This window comes from Pseudophryne corroboree, chromosome 2, assembly GCF_028390025.1.
Source record: "Pseudophryne corroboree isolate aPseCor3 chromosome 2, aPseCor3.hap2, whole genome shotgun sequence".
Taxonomy (NCBI): Eukaryota; Metazoa; Chordata; class Amphibia; order Anura; family Myobatrachidae; genus Pseudophryne; species Pseudophryne corroboree.
The window spans coordinates 382,103,253-382,127,190 of NC_086445.1; the positions used below are offsets into that span (position 1 = coordinate 382,103,253).

A 23,938-nucleotide genomic window follows, 5' to 3' on the forward strand; every position below is an offset into this window, starting at 1 on the left:
ACCATTGCATCGCGTGACACAAACCACTGCTATACAAAGCTGTGTTTCCTGGCTTGGGGTGCACACCACGATTCAGCATAAATTGGGTAAACAAGCCACTTAAACCACCCACTTCACTGCTGAGCAGTCAGCAGGGGATAGCAGTGGATTCTGGGAGACTTGCCTGCTCAGAGACACACACAGAGACACACTCAAGATTTGGGAGTCTGCAGGATGTTCTGAGAGAGTAGGCAAGTGTCGTCACCCCCAAGTATGTACAAGTGTCAGATGCAAGAAAATCTACATATACAGATATGAGTACTGCCTATTTTGTGCGTATGTGTAGACAATATGGACATATCAAGATATTGAAAATAATTTTTTGTGATAACCTTTTAAAATTCTACCTACATAGGTAAATAGGAGTTAATCACATTCAGGAAACAAGAGGGGGCAGTGGTAGTTTAAAAAAATGTACATCCCTTATGGTATCCTGCAAGCAAGAAAAGCAATTACCTAGACAGGAGACTTGTGAAATTAAGACCTTTTGCCTATTTCTACATTCTGTAGAGATTACTTGAGGATGCTTTGCTGGCACCAAAATCAGCAGATATATTCAAACATTGGTCTGATCACAAGGTGTGAATGTTCATAGGCATAAATCAAAGGTCCATCATATATTATCTGGTTTTGACTAAAAAATTATATTTCACCACAGCTATTGTAGGACTTCATAAAATCATAGAAATATACAAGAAGTCTGTATGCCAGGCTGGTGTGATTTGAGGGTACCAAGATTATTAGGAGAAATGAGGTATCCAGCCAATCACACATTCCAGAGTAGTTGTGTTTACAAGCATCTCAGAGCTTAAATAATGGAGATTAATGTGAACCTTATTAGAGTGGTTGTTGGTATTTAGGTCTTAAGCACTTTTTATTCTCTGCTTTCTCAACCTATGTCACATATCTCACATCACACTCAAAAACAAATTAAACACATTATGAATACAGCCAAATGACACATTGCCTCACACTGGAAGGTGACATCACCTCCCTCCTTGTTAGCTACTTTAAATGTTATCTGATCCACCTATCATTTGGAGCAAATTAACTCTACTTTATGAGGGGTGTGCAATAAGTTTCCAGACGTGCAGTGCATATGTACAGATGGAGCCACGCTAGTCATGGCTCCGTCTGTGATTAGGCGCGCCCGCCTGTGTGCACCTGGATGCTGTGAGTATCTCCGTCTGGATGGACACACACGCCTGGACGGAGATGTGCCCCATTCACTTTAATGGAGAGCGTTTTTGGGCGTGCGCGCGCACAGACAGAAATGCTTACAATGGGAAGCGGCTCTGTGCACTCCCGGCGTGACTAGGTGGATGGATCGGCTAGTCACACCGGGAATGCACGCTTGCGATCGGGCAGGCAAAGCTAAGGGAGGCTCCATCTGTAGAGTAGACACAATCTGACTGTCTGTGAACTATAATCTCTGAATAACATTTTGGTGAAATGTCAAGGCCCAGAACTGTACATAAGCAGCACTGCACAGCAAAGAAGTCAGCATGTTTACTTCCTCTACAAACTCATTGTGGAGCTGAAAGAGGCCACTCGGAGCCATGATCTTCTACGACTACAAGAGTGGTCTGAGACAACAGGAAGTTTTGACTGACTGCGAGCTGTTATTTTTGAGGAAGCACCGTCCTGAACTACTGTGTTTGAGTGGTTTGAAGAATTCTGCATAGGAGACAGTACCTGGTTGATGAGGAGCCCTGTGTCCGCCATCACAGAGAACAATGTTTCTGTCATGCGGGTAATAGTTGAGGTGGACTCCAGGGTGACCATGGCCCAGTTAGCTTAGGTGATACAGTAGGCATCTCATTGGGATCCATCCACTTAATACTCCACAAAAAGCTTGGACTGAGCAAGGTTTCTGCACGTTGGGTGCCCCATCAGCAGACTTGGGAGTAGAAGGAGGCTTGAGTGACTTTGTGCCACAACATGCTGGCCAGGTTTGATGGCAGTTGCTCAAACTCTGGGAAATCATCCGTGGCAATGAATCTGTATCAACAGTTTTGACCCTGAGACCAAACAACAGTTGGCCCAGTTGGAGGTGCGCTACTACAGAATGTCTGACATGAGCACAGTGTGGCCAACAGATGGTAGCTGTTTTGTGGCCAAGACTGGTCGTGTAGCTACCATACCACTTGTGCAGCAGCGCATCATCACTGGGGACTTGTCATGACTGTGGTTTTTGTGAACTTGGCGTGTATGTCAAGTCCATGCAGGGAATCTGGAGGACTATGTGTATACTTGGCTGGTCTGTGGGAATCAGTGAGATGAAGTAGTAAGGAGTAATCCCTGGCCAGGGGTAAAACCCAGGCCTCGGCAGAGGGAGCTGTATCCTGACCACTGGATCACCAGGGACTTGGTGTTGATAGTAGGATGGTGAATGTATAGGTGAGAATGAACTAGATATACTGTCACAGAAGTAGGTGTTTGTGTACTCAAGGTTACTATGAAATAGGTTCTCTGGCATTGCGCAGAACTGGTTACCTATGAGACTGATCTGGGCTGGTACTGGATATAACAGGAAACGCAATTGTATGTAGAACAATGACTGCGGCTGTGTCTTTAAGACGAAACTGAAGAATACTGCATCTGTGTCTTTAAGACGAGACTGAAGAATACTGCGGCTGTGTCTTTAAGATGAGACTGAAGAATACTGCAGCTGTGTCTTTAAGACGAGACTGAAGAATACTGTGGCTGTGTTTTTAAGACGATACTGAAGAATACTGCAGCTGTGGCTTTAAGATGAGGCTGATGAATATTGCGACTTAGGCTTTAAGACGAGACTGAAGAATACTGCAGCTGTGGTTTTAAGATGAGACTGAAGAATACTGTAGCTGTGGCTTTAAGATGAGACTGAAGAGTACTGCAGCTGTGTCTTTAAGACGAGACTTATGAATACTGCGGCTGTGACTTTAAGACGAGACTGATACTGGATATAACTGGTAACACAACTATAATACAGACTAGGTAGCAAAAGAGCAGAGTTTTACAGGAACCAAAGTAAAAGTGTTACCTTTTAGGTAGTTATGAGTGGGTTCGGTTTTACTCGGTTCTCAAAACGGCATCTTATTGGCTCACGGATTTCATGTGTTTTGGATAGCCAATAAGATGCTGTTTTGAGAACCGAGTACAACTGAGTATAACCGAACCCGCTCATCACTACTTTTAGGGAGCTCAGCTATTAAGCTCACACAGAGCTGTGTGACACAAGGAACTGCCAGATTCTGTAGCACAAGTATCTTTATTTATACTTTCTGGTCCTTGGGGAACAGAGTCAGGTGATTCAGAGAGTCTCAGGCTGGCACAGGATAGGATAGTTCCAGGTCAGGTGATCAGACCCTGTTATGTCAGTACTCCAGGTTAGGCTCTGATGTGGAGTGAGGCCTAGCAGGCCGGAAAAACACTGAATCCTAAACTCTTAAAATAAACAGAAGATGCTGGCTTTTAGGCCCAAACACCAGAAAGCTGAGCACAATGGAGGATGTATCTGATACCACTGGAGTCAGAGAGGCATATAGTATAATGACAACAATGATTGCTGTGTAGGCACAGTATAGATGTGCTGAATTCAATGTTCACACATGAAGGTTAATCAACACTAGTAAAGCTCGATACATCTCAGCACTCTGGAAACTCATGGTACTGGCAGGCTGTTTATCCCAGTGAGCAGAAAAAAACACAGGAACCAGGACAGATGGTAGAGGTGAGTCACCAAATATGAGAAATACAGTCAGGATCCTGACAGGACTGATACGCCAACCAATGCCTGCTGCAGGTGCTGAAGTACAAGAAAGTGAGTCCAAGAATGTGCGCTCGTGGTGCCCTTCTCCATCACAACAATGCACCTGTCCAAAAGTCCAGGAAAGTAGTGGATTTTTGGTCCAGGAGCTGGCTCGACCTCCATACAGTCCAGACCTGGCCCCTGCTACTTCTTTGTGTTCCCACAAATTAAGCACAGTGGAGAAGACATACCTGCATCAGACTGGTCCAGCTGCTCCACCAAATGGTTTGAGTGCATGCAACTTTGAAAAAATGTAATGTTCTCTTTGAAAATTTAATACTTTTTGTGCATTGAGAATCTTATTGCACACCCCTCACATGATACTCTAGAGCATTTTGTGAAACTTTGGACACTTTGGAACCCACACGATGAGGCCAACTGCCTTCTTCCTCCTTAGAGATTAATCCACATTGATGATTTAGGGGTTGGGTATGTTATCCCGGCTGTCGGGATGCCGGCGGTCACATGACTGACAGTGGCATCTTTACACTGATGAACACAACTCCGGACAGAGTAAGTATTCTACCCCTTCCCCGTCCACTATCGTAATCCTAACCCTCCATGGGTGGTGGCTATAGCTAACCAACAGGGGGTGGCGGCTATGGCTAACCACCCCCCTAGTGCCTAACCCAACACCCTCCGGCCCTAACCCTTACCCCGATACTCACCTTCAGGATGTCGGCTGCCGGTGTTCTGGCCAGTCCCCTGAGTACTATTGGGATCCTGACCGCTGGGATGCCAATTGCTTCCCCTTCTGAAAAGCAATTCTTTCCTCTCTGCTGCCCCTGACAATCCAGTCAGTCACTGGTTGCAAACATTATTTCAAAAATCTCTTCTGTAGAATGCATGAAATGTTTTAGGCTAGCTAGGGGCCTAATTCAGATCTGATTGCTGGGCTGCATTTTTTGCTGTCCTGCTATCAGATAGTCGCCGCCTACAGGGGGAGTGTATTTTTGCTGTGTGCATTCCTATGTGCAGCAGAGCTGCTCAAAATCAGTTTGTGCAGTCTCTGCGCAGTCTAGGACTTACTCTTCCAGTGCAATTGAATCCTGCTGATCGGAGCCGGAGCTGACGTCAGACACCCTCCCTGAAAACGCCTGAGCCCACCTGTGTTTTTCCGGACACTCCCTGAAAATGATCAGTTGCCACCCACAAACGGCCTTTTCCTGTCAGTCACCTTGCAAACGCCCATGCGAATGGATCCTTCGCACCATCCCGTCGCTGACCGCCGATGCCCGTTGTAGGCGTCCGACGCGCCTGCGTATTGTTGCTCAGACACATGCACAGCTTGGATCTGATCATCCGCTGTGTGAAAACCCACAGCACCGATCAGATGTGAATGACCCCCTATGTACAATTATACAGAAAGAATTTACTTCATTATTATAGTTCACTAAAGGAACAAAACTTTGTCCCCAGTAGCTGACTTTTCTGCAGAAGTAGGATGTGTGAATGATCTCTGCTAACATTTTGAAACATTCTTCCTCATGAACTTCACGAAATTAGCACTCCATATGTTTCACAAAGAAATATGAATAATCAAACTAGGCAAAAAAGCTATGAACATTATTAACAGTGTTAAATCTCAGCAAAATGATTAACCCATTTCCATTAAAGAAAAATTAATATACACCATAAAAAACCTAAACAGAACAAATCTTTTCTAAGAAGGGTATTCTTGCATCTGTCATACACTTCTAATGCTAGCACGTAATCCGTCTGGTCTTCCTATGCTGCATGGGTTATTGTTGAATCTACTGGTTCTTTTAACAGGAGAATTTGATGTCCTAGGCAAGATTTTGTCTAGTGCCTCCCACTTCCCCCACCCGACCCTCTGCAAATCTCTGAATGTTCCCGCACACCTGAAAAAGGGTTGTGGCCTTAAAGAAAGGACAGGACCTCACAGAAAGGGCATGGCCTTGCAGTGCTTTGCTTTCCTTCCCCCATTGTGCTGTGCTCCCCATCTCACAGCCTCATCCCACATCTGTATTTCCAGCCCAGCCCAGAAAGTGTCTCCCCAGCTCCAGCACACAGTGGGCCTAATTCAGACCTGATCGTAGCGCACGGCTATGATCAACAACCCAGACATGCGGAAGGAACGCCAAGCACAGGGTAGGCCGCGCTGCCTGTCAGGCCCTCTCCCCACCGCACAGGTACAAAAGCATTGCATGGCGGCAATGCATTTGTACCTGAAGAGTAGCTCCCTACCAGCGCAGCTCCTGTGCGCTGGCAGGGAGCTACTTGTCGCTCTCCGGGTGGGCCTGCTTTGCCTGGAACGCACCCCCAAAACGGCGGCCCACCCTCTCCCGCCCAGCGACTGCCTCTGCCTTTCAATCAGGCAGAGGCGATCACTGGGCAGAGATGCCGATCGCATCTCTGGCATGCACTAGTGCACTGCGCATCTCTGGCATGCACTGGTGCACTGCACATCTCTGGCAGTAACATGCCTCAGGGAGGAGACGGGGGGCATGGTTGCAGCCAGATGGACGGGCATTGGGGAGAAAAATATCACTTTCCTAATAACTGTCACAGCAGTTTTTTGGGAATATATGACCGTCACATACCCATCTATACCAGCCATCTATACTCTTCCAAAAATTCACAAAGACAATGTACACCCACCAGGTCGACCAATAGTAGCTGGCACGGAATCAATTACATCTAATTTATCGCAGTATGTCGACCACATCCTTCAACCGCTTGCACAGACGACTAAATCTTACCTCAAAGACTCCACAGCAGTCCTACAGGAACTTCAGCTCATTAGTTGGTCACCAGAATACATCCTTGTGACAGCGGATGTCACATCGTTATATACAGCGATTAGTCATCAACATGGCTTGGAAGCTACTTCTTACTTTTTGGAAAAAGGTTTTATCACACGGGACATTATATCTTTTGTCCTGGAAAGTATTGAGTTTATTCTAACTAACAATTTTTTCTGGTTTGACAATTCCTTCTATTTACAACTACATGGGACAGCCATGGGCACCAGGTTCGCCCCTAGCTATGCTAATTTATTCATGGCTCATTGGGAGGAAACATCTGTCTACAGCGACCATGAGTTTAGGGCGAACCTGGTGCTATGGAAGCATTACATAGACGACATTCTCTTCATCTGGAAGGGTGACATAACCTCATTGGATGCCTTCTGTGACCTCCTTAATGGGAACGATCGGAACATCAAACTTTCATATCAGAAGAGTAAGGAAATCATCAATTTTCTAGATTTATCCATATTTATAGAAGATGAGGTTATACAGACTAAAACCTACACCAAACCCACTGACTGTAACTCTTTTATTCCTTCAAGCAGTAACCACCATCCAAATTGGTTATCTTCAGTACCTGTCAGCTAGTTCCATAGAATACAGAAGAATTGTTCCCAATTGCGTGACTATCACGATCAGGGTAATTTAATGAAAGATCAATTCCGGAAGAAAGGATATCGTACTGAAATACTGGATAAACCGTATGATAAATACCAACAAGCTGACGGAGAATTGATGATAAGACCCACAGAATCCACTGCGAACAGAAGAAAGGGAGGCAAAATACGGTGACTTTTATCACCAAGTACAATGGCCAGTATAAAGGATTTGAACATATTATAAGAAAGAGTTGGGGACTGCTTCTTCAGGATCCTGTGCTGAAACAATACATACCAGACAAGCCACGTTTCATATACATATATATAGATAATCTACGGAACCATTTAGTAAAAAGTGCATTGGAGGTCCCCAAGAAAATGAGGACAATTAGGAGCAAGGGCTTCTACAGGCGTGGATCATGTCAAATGTGCCGTAATTGTAAAAGCAGCACATCAGTCATAACCAGCTACACATCTACTAGTAACCAGAAGTACGACATCAAAGAATTCATAACTTGTGACAGTAAAAATGTAGTTTATCTCATACAATGTAAATGCAATAAACAATATGCCGGTAGAATGACCAGAAAACTAAAAGAGAGAATGAGTGAACATCTCAGAAATATTAAGAAGGGACTTTTGACACATGGAATTTCCGCTCATTTTAAAGATAAACACGACTGTAAACCTTCGGAGTTAGTTTCCTTTTGCGGCATTCAAGTTGTATCGGGGAATTGGAGAAAAGGTGACGTGGAAGAAAGACTTGCCCGGACTGAAATGAGGAGCATCTTTAACTTAGGCACTTTGAAACCCAAGGGTCTCAACCTAGAATTTGAAACCAAATGGTTTCTCTGATATCTCTATATTATCATCATGACCTCCTTCTCATCCACCTTTCGTTGAAAATACTGCCTTTTTTTCTTTTCTTTTTTTTTCTTTCCCCCGTATCATTGTTTTTTTTAGCTCAGTAATTCTTTATGACAAATGTTTAATGTTGTACATCTACACTTCATTACGTATGGGCTCACTCATATACATGTCTTTGGTCCCTTTTTATGCCCAGATGTATATTATATGCACACAATCAAGTATGCATATTTTTTGTTTTATTACACACATTGCTGTATTTTCTATGTATGCACAAGTATGCATACACAAAACGCATTGGGTTAATATAGATTTCATATTTTCATCCCCCATGTACCAACCATTACTTATTATGTGTTTATTTTTACGTCTGCTAGAGGATGTAATTTTTTTACTTCTTTTGACCCCATGCAGGCCACCGCTCATCATTGGAGCGCACAGCTGCTATTTTCAGACTGTGCGCTCCATAGACCGGATATGCACGAACTCCTTCTCCTGTGGAACGCATGCCCGTCACTTCCGGGTACATGCGTTCCACCATACAATTACTGGAGCGTGCGGCGTCCCCTACTTGAGTGGAACGCACGCACGTCATTTCCGTCACTTCCGGGTTCCGAGCGTGCGGCGTTTCCTGTCTGAGTGGAATGCACGCACATCACTTCCGCGATCCTGTGCGTTCCACTTACAGGAAGTGGCACAAATAGCGCTTTTAAAGCATTTTTAAACTATATATGTATTTATAAAATTTTTTGAAGCTTGTAGTTTTTACCTGTTCTGACCTATATCGGCCATATATACGGTCCTATATATTTTTAACAGCTGATATGATTTTGTAATCTAAATCACACACCCATCACATGACTTCCTGTTGTGGGGTATAAATATCTGTACCAGTGCCCTCACTACACACCTTGAAAAAGACTTCCTTGTCGAAACGCGTTGGTGTGAGGGCCAGGACCACTAGGGCTTGACTTGGACGGTATTAATAAAGGTGAGGAAAATCCAGATTTCAACATCTCACACTCATCTTTATATACCCTTATTTGTCATGACCATGGGTCCTTTGCCAGCTTTTTTATGTTGTTTTTATATGGTTTATTAATAAATCTTTGTTGTATTATATTACCTCATTCCCTCATTTCTTGAAACTCGGTTTCTTTTCTACACGCACACCATCATCCGTGAGAGGAGTGGAATTTGAGACTGAGAATTATCAGGACCACTCTAAAAGATACCTTTATGTACAGGTCTCCGTACTATTGAGTGTGAGTTGGGTATGCCCCTTTTCCTTACCATCTGTCTCACCTATGTGTGGGTGACTCCAGGATTAAGGCTCACGAATCACCAGTAGAAGTAAAGATACCTTTATGTGTTTTCACTCTTGTGCACGGATGTGAGTATGGTACGCACTCTCTCATTAAAGGAATAAGGAAAAAGGGGTCACGCTTCCTAGAAATAGTTACCCACCATCTTGAATTTACTACACTATCAGCCGGTTTTCTGCTCTTTTTCTCCATCCTCGAGGATAAGTACCAATCAAGTGCCCCATTGGGAGTAGGAGGAGGAAAGAAAGGAACGAATATCAAAGATACCTTTATACGAGGGACACATCACATTGTAACGTGAGTACGGTATGCATTAAGTCATCCTGCACCCTTATTACTCGTGGAGGGGAGTAGAATTCCAGATCACCTATTCTTAGGACCACTCCAAAGATACCATTATATACAGGTCTACGCACCGCTAAGTGTGAGTTGGGTATGCCCACTACCGTTATCATCTGTCTCACTTGTGGGTGATTCCGAATAGCAGATCTATGAACCACCAATAGAAGTAAAGATACCTTTATGTGTTTACACCCCTACTGTATGGATGTGAGTACAGTACACACCCCCTCATTAAAAGAAAAGGGACATAGAAGCCACGCCCTCTAGAAGGGGTTTCTCAGTATTACGAACTTCCTACACTATCAGTCGTTTTCTTTTTCCCAACCTCGAGGACAAGAACTAATCAAGTGCCCATTTGGAGAAACAGGAAGAGAGAAAGGAACAGAATACTAAAGATACCTTTATACGAGGGACATATCACGTGCTAACGTGAGTAGTACGGTACACATCAAGTCATCTTGCACCTTATACCACTCCCATCAAAAAAAGAACCCAGAAAGGGAACAGACTTTCCTCCCAAAGACTGTTGATTACGAACTCATCCTGTTATATTGCATCATTGTTTTGTCGTTTGACGAGCACAGAAGTGATTTCTCATTTCGTTTGTATTTCTGGCAATAGCATGCCTCAGGGAGGAGACGGGGGGCATGGTTGCAGCCAGATGGACGGGCATTGGGGAGAAAAATATCACTATCCTAATAACTGTCACAGCAGTTTTTCGGAAGTGATACATTTATTAGGCAGCAATGAATACTGAAAAAATTGTGTGTGTGTGTGTGTGTGTGTGTGGGGGGGGGGATTCTGAACATTGGGATGCCTGTTGGGATTGTGAACATCGGGATGCTGCGGTCAGTATCCCAAACGCCGGCATTTCAATCCCAACCCACTATTACAGTATATGATCTTATGATCTTTATTATGTAGCACCCAAGACAGTATACTGTAGTTTTATTTGGTAGTTCAGGTTTCTGGATATTGTCCTGGAACCCAGTTGTTATGGATGCCAGGGAAGGCCCGTCATTCTGTCCTGTCTCTTTAACTTTGGTAATAATGTTTCACACACCACACACGTTCCTGGATGGCGTACTGTGGCATAAAGGCTGTGAATCAACGTCTACTGTAACCAGTGTTGGACTGTGGCATGTAGGGCACACCAGGGAATGCAGTTGTCGGGGCCCAAGATTAAGGGGTATGGCCAACCACTAGAGGAGGTGTGGCCAGTCACCAAGGAGGGACTTGCGGAACTATTAAAGAGGACATTGTCAGCATGCAAAGAGTAAGGTCCCTTTATAAAGGAGAGGACATGGGTATGTCAGGATCGCCCACTTTGGCAGAAGGGCTACTATTGGTGCAGTTTCCATAGAAATAAACCAAGCACTCATGTTCATCCATGGTTCCTCCATGGTTTAGCAGAGTAACAATGCATAATTTGGAACCTGACTTCTAGATGAGGGGCCCACAGATAGTGGAGCTTACTGGGGATTTCCCCTGTACACCAGTGGGTCAGTCCAACCCTGACTGTAAAACAAATTATATACATACAAGTTTCAGTTACATTTTTATGAAACATCACTGTTCACTTTTAGTGGCCTATTTATCAATTAATATTTGTGTCTGTTTTTGGGGAGCACACATAAATATTCAGGATCCCCCCGATGTACCATGGAGAGATTGTAGCAAATGTCTCTTTTACTGTATCTGCTGCAATCCCTACTTTTCTGGCGATGGGGCTGGTGTGCTGCTGGACTAATTAAGCTTGGCCCTGATAGCTAGCGCCACCTAAAGATGCAGTTTGCCTATAGTAGCCTATGGGCTACTGTATCTGTGATTCATTTGGCGGGAGATCCTACATATCCCGCTCCGTGTTCTGGCATGCACTGGTCGATGGCCGCGAACATACTGTATGCACAGAGGACCCAATAAAGAAAGCAGAATGATAGTGTAAACTATCCCTCTTCTTTCAGCTCTTTGCCGGTATAGACTCTTATTTGGAGCCCATCTCCTGATAAGAGCTTACTACTAAAGGTGGGTAAACACTTAGCGATAAATTAAAAAACGTTGCTCATTTTGATCCTTCCTTAGCGATGTAATTTACTTTATTGCTAAGTGTGTATGCCGCCGAGCGATGCGTGGCCCCGTTGGTCGCTAACGACACTCGCTTTCGGCTGTGCATGCAGCTCAATTTGGGCTCTTGTCCAAAAACTGCATGCACGGCCCCTGCAGCGGCGTGATGTCACTGAGCGATATCATTTGCATATCGCTCAGTGTGTTTGCACTGCCACCAACCACCCCGGCAGGGAAGGGAACACACTAGGCGACGTCGCTCATAGAGCACATCACCTAGTGTGTACCCACCTAGTGTCACATGAAAATATTTTCATGTTACAAAATTAGGTGTGACTGGAGGATGCAAATTATCTCTTACTGAACATATAGGGCAAGACTGGTTTGAATGATTTCCAAGGACATGTCAATGTCAAGTCTTTTTTTCAGGGAAAACTTGCTGTGTTGAATCATGTTAAAAGGGAGTGTGCCTTAAAGGTCCTTTACCAACCTCCAGTCTCTAAATAATCATGTCCTATAAAAGTAATGGGGTCTATTGGGATGTAGTCATGTGACTGGTGGTCGGGATCCCGCCGGTCACTATACCAACACCAGAATCCCGCTCTCTGGCCAGCCCGCCAGTCGTCATGCTGACTAACGGGGACTATTCCCACGCGTGGGTGTCAACGACACCCATGAAGTGGCAATAGAACCTGTGGCGAGTACAGCGAGCCATCGAGCCCACTGCGTGGTGGCTCCCCCCGCCGGCTATGGTGACCTCCGGGATGCCAAATGCCGGTCTCCCAATACCAACCCACTCTAAACACATTGAGGTTGGCTTAATGGCTGTAATATGAATAAATCCTGTTGATGATTGAGAAGCCTGGTAAGTGCACCCCTTATTAACTGAATTGGGGTTGCAAACATACATAATATACACCCATAGAGTGGGAATAGAACCTGTGGAGAGCGCTGCGAGCATGCAAGGGGCTCTGCTGCGTTCACCCGAATCCCGCCCCCCGCATTCTGGCGGCCAGGATCCCGGGGTTGGTATGGTGACCTCCGGGATCCCAAACGCCGGTCTCCTGATACCAACCCGGTGTATTTATCAAAGATAAAATCATGTGGAGACAGTGATTTTCTCATGGTTTAAGGATCAGGGCAATACAACAAATCTTGAACACAGGAAATATCAAATAGATCTTCTTTCATAGACTAACTTACATTGCAGACTGCATTCCACAGTATTATAAATGGTGACTCTGGTAAGGACCATGTTTTTTTTTTTTTTTTATAAATGTCCCCAAAAATCATTCCTTATTGCCATAATATGCAGTGATATGGAATTGCTATTTGGATCCTACTTTCACCAATGCTTAATAGACCACTAAGACTTAACTAAGCACAATTTATGCACCCTAGGCCCTCATTCCGAGTTGATCGCAAGCTGCCAGTTTTTGCAGTCCGTGCGATCAACTAGACGCCGCCTATGTGGGAGTGTATTTTTGCATAGCAAGGCTGCGATCGCTTGTGCAGCAGAGCTATGCAAAAACATTTTGTGCAGTTTCTGAGTAGGTCTGGACTTACTTACCCACTGCGATGACTTCAGCCTGTCAGGTCCCGGAATTGACATAAGACACCCGCCCTGCAAACGCCTGGACACGCCTGCGTTTTCCTCACCACTCCCACTCCCAGAAAACAGTCAGTTGCCATCCCGGAACGCCTTCCTCCTGTCAATCACGTTGTGATCGCGGCAGCGATCGTTTACTTCTGTAATTCAGTCGCTGCCCGGCGTTCCCCGTCGCCGGGCATCAATGCGCCTGCACATTGCGCCTGCTGCAATGTGCATTCCAGACTCGTTCGCACGGCTGCGGAAAAAAGCAGCGTGCGAACGGATTGGAATGACCCCCCTAGCCCACAGTTCATATGGTCTACAGTATCTGCCACGCACATCCTACCTATCAGATCATGCTGAATGCTGTCCCCCTGCATAAGCTGCTATATTGTCCTGACATTCTGTGCCCATCACCAATAGTGAATTTATGCAAAAATATAGATACACGAATTACAAAACACAAATGATGCTGCGGTCCCACTGTTTTGCAGTTTGCATATAATTCTTGCTGTCCTAGAGTGATCTGATGCTAAACAACACCAGTCATCTCGATGTGAATGAATCCATCTAACAGTCTGCCGCTTGTACAGAGTACTTCTGTCACCTTGAAAAATAGCTACACAATCACATAAGCTCTGGATTTATACTGCTACGAAGAAGAGCGATACTTGTTTAGCATTGCTGGACAGATTTAGGAGAACCTATATAAAGTTTTAGTTGCATTGTATATTTTTTAAGTATCTGTTTATCAGTAGCCACTGACCAAATCAACATATATAACCCTTCCAGACCGCTAATGCCAAATCGCCTCCGGGATTTGTTCACGTGTCCTTCCCTGGTGCGACTCTGCGAAACCCCTTTCAGATTGGCAGTGCGACCTGGCAATATGCTAATCCGGGTTGGTGACATCACCACTGGCACGTCCCAAGGCGGCGCTTGGAGATGAGGTGATCTCTAAGTGTCGCCTCTTCATATGGTGTGAACGGGTCCCGTGTTGCATCAACGCAGCTTACCCATTCAAACCGCACTGCAAGCCGGTTTTGAACCTGCCTTCAACCTTGCTTGCTACCTGGTTGAAATAATGAGTCGCTAGACCTGGATTATTTCAAGTTACCTCTTTTAGACTGCGTGGCAACACGGGTTGCTGCGTGCTCATGTGCAATAACTCAGGGTATTGCTGGAGGTCTGAAAGGGTAATAGAAAGTACAGTATTCAACCTTTTTTTTTTTTTTTTCTTTTTTTTAGTTTTAGCAAAGAAAGTTTTCTTTGCCTTTCATTGACTATAGTAATTAAGTTTTTCTGTCCTCTTCTTCTGTAGTGGCAGACAGGATTGACTAAACACAATGTTAGATCTGATCAATAGCCCTTCCATTAGAAGGATGATCAATGTTGTCATTTCTAGCACACTCTTGCCCACAAGAAGACAAACTAGTAATAGAGAGAGGTGGAGGGTATGAAAAGCCAGTCTCTCAGTTAGTACGGTTATTGTGAACAATGATGCCTCTTGCTTCGCCGCTGTTGGCAGCCTGTCAGCTTCAGGCAACTCATTTAAAAGATTCAGGATTAGAAGTCAGGATCACAGACTTTATATAACTTCAGCTACTCTGCAGGCTGAAAGATCATGGCACATTAAGTAGAAATACAATTTCCCAAGAGAAAAACTAGTAAAGGGTAAAGATGATGCATTTGTTGGGGAATTGATGCTTTTGGATGCAAACTGGGTTGTAGGTCTGTTTTCTCTTTTCCCTGTACAGATCTATATGCCAGATTACTGTGTGCCGCTTTTCTCTTACTCCCACTGTTTTGTGAAATAACTTGTACATTACCAATGCATAAATTATAAGCAACTCTCCAATATTTACAGTAATACAATTGACAGTATACCTAGCAATCTGTAAAAGGACAAATCATTTCTGTATTGTTATCCTATGATCATACTGTCATTTGTACTTAGACAGCATCTGCCGTTTACAATAAAAACAATTTCCCCCCTTCCTCACTGTATAAAATTTGTTTTGGGTGCAGGCCACGGAAAGTGTTACTGTGGAAACTGTTACTGTGATGCTGGTTGGCATGGAGATAAATGTGAATTCCAGTGTGACATCGCCCCATGGGAGATTAAGAAGAGATGCACATCTCCAGATGGCAAAATCTGCAGCAACAGAGGTGTGTCATTATTAATGAACTTCACATCTGTATGTCTTTCAATTAGTCTCACACAAGAATTGTGTCTGCCTTTCTCTCATTTGCGTGGTCTAGTAATAACCTGTGGAACAATACTGTATGCCTTGTTTTATCTTATGCACTGCTGATGTATAATTGTCGTTTTTTAACATATTTCCTCAAAATAAATGTAAGATTTCATTGAATCTTATACATGCTTATTAACATAAGTGGTTACAGTCGCTACTGTTTGTGTACCAGTTCATTTTCTGTTGACATTACCTGGGTGAAACGACCCAGCAGTTCAACCCTCATGGGGCAGTGTGAACGGGTATCCCGAGTCGATGTGACCCGGGACCTGCTCCCACCATAGGAAAAGTCTGCATTTGGAAATTATCTCATCTCCAAGCGCCGGCTCAGGACACGTCAGATGTGATGTCACCAACCCAGCAATAAGCCGGGTCAGACCGCCACTCTGAAAGGGGTCTCAGCTGGGTCGCACCTGGGAAGGGCCCTATACAAATCCCGGGTGCGACCCAGCAATTCAGTGTGAAAGGGGGTATAATTAATTGGTTGAACTGCAGCTCCCTTTTTTTTTTTTGAGGAAAAATTGCTAACCTCAAAACTTGAAAGAACAAACTAGAATTTTCTGGACCAAGCCCCCCAAAGAGAAGCACTTCTCTTTGGGGAACTTAGTCCTCCATGTTCTAGTTTGGCCTTGACAATACTGCACAGCAGTAGTATCAGAATACCACATTGCCAGCCAAACGTGGTCACTAATGATTCAACATTGCTCGTGGTGCTTGGCGACAACTGCCAGCAGTAGCCCATGATAAATAGCAAAGATTTAGGGGTTTAAGGATTTAATAAATAGAAGTTTATCTCTCACAACATTGGTGAATCTGACCTGCCCAACCAAGGGATAAATTCTCATAGTACAAATATATTAGATATATGCCTATGTTATTTAGGAACTGGGATTTATATAGTGCCTATGCTCTATATTACACAGTGCTTTATAGAGAATTTTTTAATCACTTACGTCAGTCCTCAATACTTTTTTCTTTTTACTTGTGTACCTGAATAATCTTTCCTGCAAACATCAAGAAAAATTTCAGGAGATGCCGCTGCAAACTAGAGGAAGAGGTAGGCAGGCCGAAGTAAGCACACTGTGCAAAAGTCTAAAGGTGGGTACACACTGGCCGATATATCGGCCAATTTCTTGGACAGCCGATATATCACGGGTCCGTCGCCCAGTGTGTACGGGCGATATGTCTGTGAACTCCATCGTTCACAGACATATTGCGTCGGCCCCGCAGCACAGCCGGCGGCCAATATATCTACCGATATATTGGCGCATCGTTGTGTGTACGGGCGACCAGCCGGCCGCCCGTACACATGCTGCGACAGCTGGCGGTGATTGACACGCCCGCACAGTTCATGACGTCAGTCCCCGACAGATCGGGCAGTGTGTATGCTCAATACACTGCCCGATCCGTCCATAGATATATCTGCCGATCAATTGATTGGCAGATATATCTATCAGTGTGTACCCACCTTAAGGGGCCGATTTATCACCATCCGCATCTGAGATGTGGATGACATGTGATAAAATTGCCCAAACTCGCAATGCGAGTATTATATATATTGCATGGGTGTATCAATTATCTCATGCAGGGACAGAGCTTGTGAAAAAGATCTGTCCCTGCGAATGCCCTCCGCAGCATTATTGGATTATTTTGTGCAAAAAATACCCTGAGTTCTGTCTGTCCATCTCTACCACCACCAGCGGGTACCCCCACATCGCTACTACCCCCCATTCTCCAAGACCCCCCCACGATAATTAGATTTACCAGTCCCAGGAGCCGGTGATCGGTGGTCCTTGAGGGCTGCCGGGCATCGGATCCTGTGTGCTACTGTGACCACTGGAGCTGCCGTTTTGCTGCATCACTTTACTGCACCGTGGGTCACAGCAGTGCACAGGAGGACCCGATGACCGGCAGCCCTCACTGGAGTAACGATCCGTGGCCCCTGGTACTGGTTTTTATTTTTTAAACTTTTATCTTTTTAACTGTGATCAGCTTGTGTGTCCATCGGATCACCAGAGCCGGGTCACTGCACAGCTTTCTGCTTTGGAGCATGTTTTCGTGAAAACTGCTCCCAAAGCCCTTTAATTACTTGCCTGGCATGGTCGCATCAGATGTGACCATGCCTGCAAGTGCTTTATCTGACCTGGTCACACAGGATGCGACACGTCAGATAAACATTGTTAGCAGCTGCAGGGAAGGGAAACTTCCCTCTGCTGCTGCTCTCAGAGGGACCGGAAGGTCCCTCTGCCTCCCTGCACTCTCCCCTACTGATTGCAGTGCTGCCGATCACTGCTGATCGGTCAGTTCGGCAGGTATCCCCTCCAGTGGCTGCAGACAATAGCAGCTGCTGGGGAAGTGTAAATTAACCCCCTTCAAGCCACCCCCAGACCCCCCCCCCTGTATACCTGGAGGCTGTCCCGGCTTTCAAAATGAAAGCCGCGATGGTAGCAATATTTCCAATGTTTCGATGGTCGCTATGTTGCCGATTGATGTTTTGGAAAAAAACAAAACAAAAAAAAACAAAACAAAAAAAAAAATATATATATATTTTTAACTAAAATCATTTTGGATAGAGTTAAATTCATGTTCTTCACCTAATTCAGTCGGACAATTATGTTTTTTGGGGGGAAAAATAGGCAATTAAGTGGTTAATACATTTGAGTGAAACTAAAATAATATGAAAAGGGGTGTGAGAACACCCCTTTTCACATTGTTTTTAGTAAAAATAATGTTAATAAATAGGCAAATATCACAAAACAACATCTAACCTACCATTTTAGAAACACTCCTTTAAGTAAATAAAACCTTTCTGGTTTTCTCATAATATACTGCTAAATTTAATCTTATTTAAGGCCTTAAGGGGCCGATCCAGAGATAAACGCAGCGGCCGCGTCCATCTGGTCTGCTCATGTGCACTGACCATAGTACATGCGCCTGACCCTTCAGTATACCGACAGCAGCATCCCGTCTGTTGGAATCCATGAAGCGAGTTCCTTTGAGGGCTCGCTGCGCTTGCATGCTTCAGGCCTGGTAGCTCACTTTGCTCACCATAGGTTCTATTCTATTGGCGTGGACCAACCAACCAAGTGGAAATACCCAGGCAGTGGGCGGAATTACGACTGTCGGTATTTCACCGGCTGTCGGGATTTCGGTGTCGGTATTTTAACTGCGTCCCATTGCTGGACCTAGCTATTAGTGACAGATGAAGAGCACTTTAAGCTTTAAGTAAGCAATATACCTGCTACACACCACCTGAAACAGATTTTCTGCCTGTCTATGCTGAACCCCTTATTCAGTTATTTACATAATTTTTTGTGACCACCATACAATACTAAGCTCATTTCTGTGACCGCCATACAACACTGGGCTCATTTATGTGATCACCATACAATACTGAGCTCTTTTTTGTTACCACCATACAATACTGAGATCCTTTCTGTGACCACCATACACTATTGAGAGCATTACTGTGATCGCAATACTATACTGAGCACATTTCTGTGACCGCCATACAATCCTGAGAGCCTTTCTTTGACCACCACACAATACTGAGCTAATTTCTGTGATCGCCATACACTACAGAGATCCTTTTATGTAACCACCATATAATACTGAGAGCATTTTTGTTATCACCATACACAACAGCAAGGTACAGCTCTTACAGAGCATCCTCTCCACTTCTTTACCTCATATCAATAATTTGAAATAGAAATCCTAATTTTTACTCTGCTCTACACTGAACTGTAGGGAGTGGTGTACGGTCCCTGCACCTGGCTAGCAGAAAGCCTGGAACGGCAACCTGCAGTCAGTAGCGCTGCAGCAGGGCCACTTGTAGCATCCAAAGTATGCTCTGGGCACCCACGAATGCAGTGTGTAGAAAAGTCGCCTTGTCTCCTCATGTGACTTCATGTATTTGGGGGCTGGCCCTGCACAGTGAGCTGGTGAGCCCTGCTCTGGCACTGCCTCTACAATACTGGGTGAACCTGCGTGCCTACTACATTTCTCATACGTCCTAGAGGATGCTGGGGACGACATCAAGACCATGGGGTATAGACGGGATCCGCAGGAGACATGGGCACTCTAAAGACTTTTCATTGGGTGTGAACTGGCTCCCCCTCTATGCCCCTCCTCCGGACCTCAGTTTTAGAAATGTGCCCAGGCAGACTGGATGCACTCTGAGGAGCTCTACTGAGTTTCTCTGAAAAGACTTATGTTAGGTTTTTTATTTTCAGGGAGATCTGCTGGCATCAGACTCTCTGCTTTGTGGGACTGAGGAGGCAGAAGCAGAAATAACTTCCTAAAGAGCTTCATGGCTCTGCTTCTGGCTGACAGGACACCATTAGCTCCTGAAGGGTACTGAACGCTAGCCGTGTCTAGATGCTCACTCCCACAGCACGCCGTCGCCCCACTCGCAGAGCCAGAAGTCAGAAGACAGGTGAGTATGAGAAGAATGATCTTCTATCAAGTAAGTGACGGCTGAGGAGCGGCGCGGCTGGCGGGAGCGCAGCGCGCCATTGCTGCCCACACACACAGGCACTGAAGGGTGCAGGGCGCAGGGGGGGCGCCTTGGGCAGTAAGAAAAGCAAGTAATATACTTCAAACTGGCTAAAAGGGGGCATAAGATGCCGCTGGCACAGCCCAACCCCCGCCAGTATAAATATTGTCATGGATACTGAGTGTAAGGATGCGCCATTGTGGGGGCGGAGCTTCTTCCTCAGGCAGCCAGCACACTGCTCAGTGCCATTTTCTCTCTCTCCTCAGGCTGCAGAGAACACGCTGGTCCTCTCCTCCACTTCTGACAAGTACAGGGTGCTATTAAGGGGGGGCAAAAAGCGATTGTGGTGCATTTTAATAGTGTGAATTACTGTTTAAAAGCGCTGTTGGGCTGTGGGCATACTGTGTTCACAGGCAATACTGGCGCTGGGATTGTGAACTGGCTGCTCCTATCCTGTGTCCCTCTGACAGATTTTACTGTGGGTCTGTCCCCAAATAAGTCCCAGTGTGTCTGTGAGTGTGCTGTACACGTGTGAGGCATGTCTGAGGCAGGGAGTTCCTCCCAGGAGGAAGCCATTTTAGGGACACAGAGTTGTAATGTGGTGGCGCTACCGGCACACCAAGAGCCTGCATGGGTGAAAGAGATACGTGACAGTATGCATCTGATTAACCGAAGATTAGATAAGTCTGAATCTAAGGCTGCATGCTGGAGAAAATCTGTGGAAGATGTGATTTTTCAGAATGCTGTTATTCCTTATGCGGGCGGCCCCTCTGGGTCACATAAGAGACCGTTTGCGAATGTTGTAAACACTGATACCGACACGGACTCAGATTCTTGTGTCGACGATACTGACTCCAGAGAGATAGATCATAAATTGGCAAATAGTCACGTTCCCTCCTTCACGCGAACTAAATGCTCTATTTGAAGGGATGTGGGTGAATCCTGATAAGTAATTTTGTATTCCCAAAAGGATTCAGATAGCTTACCCTTTTCCGGCTGCGGACAGGAAAAAATGGGAGTCACCCCCTGTGTTAGACAGTGTGCTTTCCAGGTTGACAAAGAAGGTAATTCTCCCTGCTCCTGGCACAGCTTCTCTTAAAGAGCCGGCAGACAGCAAAATGGAAACAACATTGAAATCCATTTATGTTACCAATGGTACACTACTCAAGCCCACTATTGCCTGCGCATGGGTGAGTCGCGCTATTGAAAAATGGTCAGAAAGCGTGTCATCAGAAATTGACATGATTGATAAAGATGAGATACTCCTTAAGTTAGGGAATATCAAAGACGCTGCCGCCTACATGCTGGAAGCAATGAAGAATATTGGACTCTTGAGTTCACAAGCCGCTACCATGGCAGTATCGGCTAGGCGGGCGCTGTGGATTCGCTAGTGAAATGCGGATGCAGATTCCAAAAGAAACATGGAGGCGCTCCCATATAAAGGTGAGGCCTTATTTGGCGATGGCCTGGATGCGTTAGTCTTGGCGGCTACCGCAGGTAAGTCGACATTTTTGCCCTGTGCGCCTGCACCTGCAAAAAAGACCTATCACCCGCAAATGCAGTCCTTTCGGCCGAATAAATACAAAAAGACTAGAGGTTCCCCTTTCTTTGCAGGTAGGGGAAGGGGAAAGAAGTCCACAGCGGCTCCAGGTTCCCAAGAGCAGAAGTCTACCCCTGCTTCTGAAAAATCCTCAGCATGACGCTGGAGCTCCCTTGCGGGAGGTCGCTCGGGTGGGGGCACGTCTCAAACTCTTCAGCCAAGGTTGGATTTTGTATGGCCTGGATCCCTGGGTGTTGCAAATAGTATCCCAGGGATACAAACTGGAGTTTCAAGATGTTCCTCCATGCCGATTTTTCAAATCAACCTTGCCAGTTTCTCCGCTAGAAAGAGAAGCAGTAACAGCGGCAATCCAAAAGTTATGTCAAGACCAGGTCATAGTCCTGGTACTGTTGTCACAACAAGGGCGGGGTTTTTATTCAAACCTCTTTGTTGTTCCGAAGCTGGACGGCTTGGTCAGACCGATCCTAAATCTAAAGGATCTGAATTGTTATCTGAAAAGGTTCAAGTTCAAGATGGAATCACTTCGAGCGGCGATTGCCAGTCTGGAGGAGGGGGACTACTTGGTGTCGGTAGACATAAAGGATGCTTACCTGCATGTTTCCATTTATCCTCCTCACCAGGCTTATCTGAGGTTCGCGGTTCAGGATTGCCATTACCAATTCCAGACGTTACCCTTTGGCCTCTCCACAGCGCCGAGGGTATTCACCAAGGTGATGGCGGAGATGATGGTCCTTCTTCATCAGAAAGGAGTCAATATAATTCCTTATCTGGACGATCTCCTGATAATGGCGAGATCCAGGGAGCAGTTGTTTCAAAACATATCACTCTCTCTGTCAATACTCCAACAACATGGGTGGATCATAAATTACCCGAAGTCACAATTGGAACCGACGACAAGGTTGTCTTTCCTCGGGATTATTCTGGACACAGAAGTTCAGAGAGTATTTCTTCCGGTGGAAAAGGCTCTGGAAATCCAGAAAATGGTAAAACAGATATTGAAACCATTGAGTGTGTCAATCCATCAGTGCATTCGGTTGTTGGGGAAGATGGTGGCGGCCTACGAGGCCATACAATTTGGCAGGTTCCATGCCAGAGTATTTCAGGGGGACCTGTTGGACAAGTGGTCGGGGTCATACCTACACATGCACCGAAAGATAATCCTGTCGTCAAAAACCAGGATTTCGCTCCTGTGGTGGTTACACAGCTCTCACCTACTAGGGGGACGCAGGTTCGGGATTCAAGACTGGGTCCTGGTAACCACGGATGCGAGTCTCCGAGGCTGGGGAGCAGTCTCTCAGGGAGAAAACTCCCAAGGACGTTGGTCACATCAGGAAGCCTGCCTTCACATAAATGTACTGGCGCTAAGAGCCATTTACAGTGGCCTTCAACAAGCGGTACATCTTCTTCAAGACCGTCCCGTGCAGATCCAGGCGGACAATGTAACAGCAGTCACGTACATAAACAGGCAGGGTGGAATGAAAAGCAGAGCGGCAATGGCAGAGGCGACAAAAATCCTCCGCTGGGCAGAAAAACATCTACAAGCTCTGTCGGCAATATTCATTCCGGGAGTAGACAACTGGGAAGCAGACTTCCTCAGCAGACACGATCTCCATCCAGGAGAGTGGGGCCTCCACCAAGAGGTGACAAGTCTTTGGGGAGTTCCTCAAATAGACATGATGGCGTCTCGCCTCAACAAGAAGCTTCAGAGATACTGTTCCAGGTCAAAAGACCCTCAAGCAGTAGCAGTGGATGCACTGGTGACCCAGTGGGTTTTCCCGTCAGTGTATGTCTACCCTCCACTTTCACTGATCCCAAAAGTACTCAGGATCATAAGAAAAACAAGGGTTTGAGCTATCTTCATTGCCCCAGACTGGCCAAGGAGGGCTTGGTACCCAGATCTTCAGCAGTTGCTCATAGAAGATCCTCGGCCTCTTCCTCCTCGAGAGGACCTGCTGCAGCAGGGGCCGTGCGTGTACCAGGACTTACCGCGGCTACGTTTGACGGCATGGCGGTTGAACGCCGGATCCTAGCCAGGAAGGGTATTCCCAAGGAAGTCATCCCCACCCTTATTCAGGCCAGAAAAGGAGTAACGTCGAAACATTACCACCGTATTTGGAGGAAATATGTGTCTTGGTGTGAATCCAAGAAAGCTCCTACGGAAGAGTTTCACTTAGGGCGTTTCCTCCATTTTTTGCAGGATGGTGTGGAGGCGGGCCTCCGATTGGGATCAATCAAG

At 45.6% G+C, this 23,938-nt stretch overlaps 1 protein-coding gene across 2 annotated transcripts in view; it reads left to right on the forward strand.

Annotated features, from left to right (window-relative positions):
• The window catches only part of ITGBL1 (integrin subunit beta like 1), an 821,186-nt gene that overhangs the window by 280,860 nt on the left and 516,388 nt on the right, over window positions 1–23,938 (forward strand). For both annotated transcript variants that reach the window (XM_063953248.1, XM_063953247.1), the window contains exon 5: window positions 15,420–15,560. In XM_063953248.1, coding sequence (XP_063809318.1) covers window positions 15,420–15,560 — 141 coding nt within the window. The remainder of the gene's footprint in view (window positions 1–15,419; window positions 15,561–23,938) is intronic.